This window comes from Micromesistius poutassou, assembly GCF_964030765.1.
Source record: "Micromesistius poutassou genome assembly, chromosome: 1".
Taxonomy (NCBI): Eukaryota; Metazoa; Chordata; class Actinopteri; order Gadiformes; family Gadidae; genus Micromesistius; species Micromesistius poutassou.
The window spans coordinates 4,009,635-4,014,634 of NC_140271.1; the positions used below are offsets into that span (position 1 = coordinate 4,009,635).

General features: G+C 46.5%; 1 protein-coding gene across 1 annotated transcript in view; it reads right to left on the reverse strand.

Moving 5' to 3' along the window:
- pde4a (phosphodiesterase 4A, cAMP-specific) overlaps positions 1-1,286 on the reverse strand; it is a gene marked incomplete at its 5' end in the record, with an annotated part of 22,500 nt that extends 21,214 nt beyond the window's left edge. The window contains 1 exon segment of the mRNA XM_084488205.1: positions 994-1,286. Within this exon segment, the coding sequence (XP_084344331.1) occupies positions 994-1,286 (293 nt within the window).
- Positions 1,287-5,000: the final 3,714 nt, after the last annotated feature.

Consider the following 5,000-nt stretch of genomic DNA (forward strand, 5'->3'; position numbering starts at 1 on the left):
TTGCTGTGTGTGTGTGTGTGTGTGTGTGTGTGTGTGTGTGTGTGTGTGTGTGTGTGTGTGTGTGTGTGTGCTCTGTCATACAATGGCTGTTCGGAGAATGATGAATCTTGGGTAACTATAAAGTGCGCCTGTATGGAAGAATCCAAATGTCTACATTAAGTGTGTCAGTGTATATCTTTAGTTGTTCAGTGGCACTATGCTCTATTTTTTGGTAACCAAACTAATATGGGCTTATTGTCTGGAAGTCAGCGGGTTTATGAGGGGGGCCACCTGTCACCCTTGATGCCCTATCTATTAAGGTCATGGTATTGACAAGCTGATAAGCACACGCACAGCAGTAAAATTGTGCGCATAGTAATAGCGCGGTGAAGCATGTCCTACACGCAAGAGAACAACCAGTAGACCTTTGGTGCCATTAAAACCAGCACGCCACACGAGTCTCTTATCAACGGGTGTAGCTCTCATTTAGCAGGGTAGACAGGGTATACTGTAAAAACGAAATTGGTGTTTGCAGATGCAGCTTCTGCTTTCGAGTGGGTGGCTATAGTTTGCTCACAGTCCTCCGACTATGCGCTTAAAACTAATCTGGCAAAATAGCCCCATCCATCCAAGACGCAGAAGAACGCATCGCCACCAGCACCAGCACACACCACCACAGCGAGCCCACGCGTCCCGCCTCCCAATACAGAGCACTTCAGCTCGGTTAACCCTTCAGGCGTACTGCATTAGTATGCCCTCATTAAACGGCCCTGTTTACGCATTTGACTTGTGTGTGTGTGTGTGTGTGTGTGTGCGTGTGTGCGTGCGTGCGTGCGTGCGTGCGCGCGCGCGCGCGTGTGTGTGTGTGTGTGTGTGTGTGTGTGTGTGTGTGTGTGTGTGTGTGTGTGTGTGTGTGTGTGTGTGTGTGTGTGTGTGTGTGTGCGCGCGCGTGTGTGTGTGTGTGTGTGGACCCTTCCATGTTTTCTGTTTCTTGGGGTTTACACCTCAGCCTACCGTTTGTTTCCGCCACAGTTGCCGATGGACGTGTTGGTGGTTCCATGGAATGACGATGGCCAGGACATGCGAGACTTTTTCAACCCGGGTCTGTCACTCGTATCCACCGCGTTCGAGCGCTCGATCCGGTGGTGGTGCCGATCGGTGTCGGAGTATCCCCGGTGTTTGATCTTGATGGGCGTCCGCGGTTGTCTCCAGAGATGTTGCGGGGGTTTGAGGGTGGCCTGCCCTTCCCGAGGAACCGGGAGGGAGAGGGAAAGGTTCTTCTTCGGGCATGGTGGTGGTTCCATCATAGTGCAAAAAAATGAAAAGATCCCTTTTGGATATCTTAACTTATTGTCGATAATAATATATGGCTATAATAATTCACTTCACTTCAAATAAAAATAAAAAACACATTTCATGTCCGTGACAGTCACTTAAATCAAAGTGACCAAGTCCAGTGTTCCTATAATGTCCACATTTATAAATCACAAGAATAAAAACTGTCCACAGGTCCACGATCACAGTGGCAACGCGTAATCTACTGGTGAAATGAATCCACAAAAACCTTAATTTCATTGTTTTCGTTGTTGTTGTTGCCCGTCTTGGTTTAGGGGAGCCACTGTTCTCTTCTCCTTCTCAGGCGAGATCCTCACCATGGGCTTTATCCTCGTGGCGAGGGAAGCCTCACCGGTGGTGGTGGTGGTAGTAGTAGCCGTCTCCTCCTGAAGTTGGAATCCTCCTCACCCATAGCGTATTGGATCATTTGTTTTTCAAAAAATTATTGCTTTTTTTTATCAGCCTCTTTATGGCAGAGGCAAAAAAAAAAAAAAAAAAAGACACCGGGGTCTGCCGGTGTGTCGCGCCGCGCGGCGGTGTATTATTGCTGCCTGTACACAGGTCTGGTCCTCCACCGTCTCCAACTCGAGCCATAAGAGTGCTGCTGATGCTGCTCAGCGTTCGCGCACGAGAGGCGACCGGCGCGTCCTCATCAGCGCGCGTACCCTGCAAGCGTCTCCTCCGCGGAACGGTTTGCTCCAACACGCTCAGGATGACGCTGGATGGCCCGAGACTTCATCATACACAAAAGCCGCCGCGCTCATGTCATTATGTTACGAAAGTCTAAGAGCGTTCTGGTGGTCGGGTGGGCATTTAAACATCCACGCTGCTCTCTTCCCCTCTCTCTCCATCATGTCTCCTCCTCCTCTCTTTAGTTTGTAGGTGACAGCGCATCCTATAGATAGAAGACACTAATTGTTAACTGCGGAGGATTCTTTTTCCCACTCTAAGATGGCAACATTTCTATACCAATCTCACGATAATAGTGGTTCGTGTCTCTCTCTTGCTCTCTTTTACTTAGTCTCTCTCTCTCTCTCTCTCTCTCTCTCTCTCTCTCTCTCTCTCTCTCTCTCTCTCTCTCTCTCTCTCTCTTTCTCTCTCCCTCCCTCCCTCACGCTGTCTCTTGCTCGCTCGGTCTATTCATTCGATCTCTCAACGCAATTCACTCACGATTGGTGGTTGCCTACCCTAAGGGTCTGTCAGAAGTGCAGAATATTACGTATTTTCGTTGCTGTTCCATGTTTGTCATGCAGTGGACTGTGGGCAAGTCCTTGATAGGAAATAAACAATGCACACTGCATTGCTGGTGGCTGTGGAGGCATCTGGAAAAACACCATCAGTGTTTCTTATTTGAAATATGTTACTGTTATAGCCATTTTGGACTATTTGTTATTTGCACTATGCCAGGTCATGACAAGGGTGAAGTGTCCAGAGGCCCTGGACAAAATATGTATTTCCTGAAAGTCCATTTTTCTATTCAGCAGTTATTCCCAATCTTTATCCAATAATGACCGTAGATGTGCTTACACGGTTGGATGGGGCGTTTTCAGACATCAGAGGGGGCCCGTGCTGCCCGTTTTGCCCAGGGACCCCTAGAGGGTGAATCAATTAAGTCAAAGAGTTTGAACAGCTTCTCTAATATAAAACTAGGAAAAATAAAACTAATATGGATGATCATTCAGCGTTTTTTTCTTTCATAATGATGCACATGAATGAACTAATTTGTGTTGTGGAATTACCTGGCTTTGATGGATAGGATTGTAAATCCTTGAGAGATGGAGAAATTTAGCTACAAAGGAAGTGACAATTTATTCAGGTTTGACAATTTTTGCAAGTTACGACTTAAGATGGCATCTTGTTAATTCATTCTTGTGTTTTTCTCACATCCGAGCAACGCGTCTCATTGTATATTGACAGCCTGACAATCTAACACAAGACAACACATCAGCTCTGATAGCCTACAATTAACGCTGGCCTTATTTGCAATTAGTTTCCATGTGTGAGCATAACTTATACAAATAATGGCCCAGGGAGCGGAAGCCTGGATGTTGAAACACATTGCATTGTCGTTAGACTTCTGGCATTCTAGTGCAGCTATGAGGCCATTAGAAAGAAGGTTAGTCCTATATTAAAATACCACATCCATTTCAACATTTATAATGTGCGTGCAAGGTTGAATAAGTTTCTGTGTGAGCGTACGTGTACGTGTGTGTATTATAGATTTACCAAATACCGATTCATTCATTAAAGACGGTGCTTTGCATAGAAAGGTAATTATACATGCCCTTGAATGAAGTCCAGCTCTCCAAAGGGAACGACTGAAACCCAAGAGCGATAGAGAGGAAACCCAAGTCTCCCTCTCGGACCATGTGTGCTTGTTTACGTCTCATATATCAATGCGGATGTCCCAAAGTGGCATGCCTTTAGAATGGGAGCATAGAATATATAACTGTCTTATAATAGTCACATTGTGACCCTCAAAGATCCTTTTGCTCTGTCTCTAAAGTAATGAAGCCGTGTGTACTGACATAACGGTATACAATGACCAATACTTAATATTGGCTTATTTTTCCATAGCTCGCTATGCTACGGCGATACCGTAGCATAATAATAAATTAAGAGATGCCAAACGTGATTTATGGCGAGGGGACTTTGATGAGGCTTAAAACGGCATCACTGCACAAAACACTTTATGTGTCTGTTTGTGTCTGCTCCGTTTCCACGGTCCACTGCAGCATGCAACGCTGAAAACAAAGTGCGTTTGGACGACGTCACGAACGAAAGTAAGGACAGGCCACAACACAGCCGGGCGGACTCAGACAAAAGAAGAAGAAGAAGCCAGGGTAAGGACCCAAGGTCTGGGTACAGCTGGACTCTGCCTCGCCGTTAATCTAGCGACTGACTGATTCATAACGGCCAACGCAGACAAAATGACCCTCCCCATTACACGTTCATACTGTGAGGAGTAATTGAAGTGTCAAAAGACTCCATATTATAGGGATGTGTTTGTTGTGTTGTGTGTGTGTGTGTGTGTGTGTGTGTGTGTGTGTGTGTGCGTGTGCATGCCTGCCTGCGTGTGTGTGTCTACCATGGCTAAAGGTATGTATCAGTGTTATATAATACTTATGCACTGTGCACGCCTGAGGACACAGAACTGCAGAGAGAGAGAGAGCGAGAGAGAGAGAGAGAGAGAGAGAGAGAGAGAGAGAGAGAGAGAGAGAGAGAGTGAGAGAGAGAGTTCCGATACGGGGCGATACAGCGGTATTTGATCATAATGAAGGCCGGAACTTTGGAAAGGCCGTCTATATCCGACACCTCGTCATCAATGACCTACAGCCAGACCCTTAGTCTCGTGTCCATAAAGAGTACACACACACACACACACACACACACACACACACAGCATGCGGGCGCCAGGGAATGCCGACTTTCCCCTCCTTTGGAGGACCATTAAAAATTCATCCCCGCCACCTGACAGCAAGGAAATAGTCCTTGCAACTAAAGCGTGAAGTATGTATGCGTGTGTGTGTGTGTGTGTGTGTGTGTGTGTGTGTGTGTGTGTGTGTGTGTGTGCGTGCGTGCGTGCGTATGTAGGTTTCATGTGTGCGCATGTCTTTGCAAATGTGTAGAACAATGGAGGGTAAATGAGATGTGTCAGAATATGTATTTTTGTGAGCGTGTGGGTG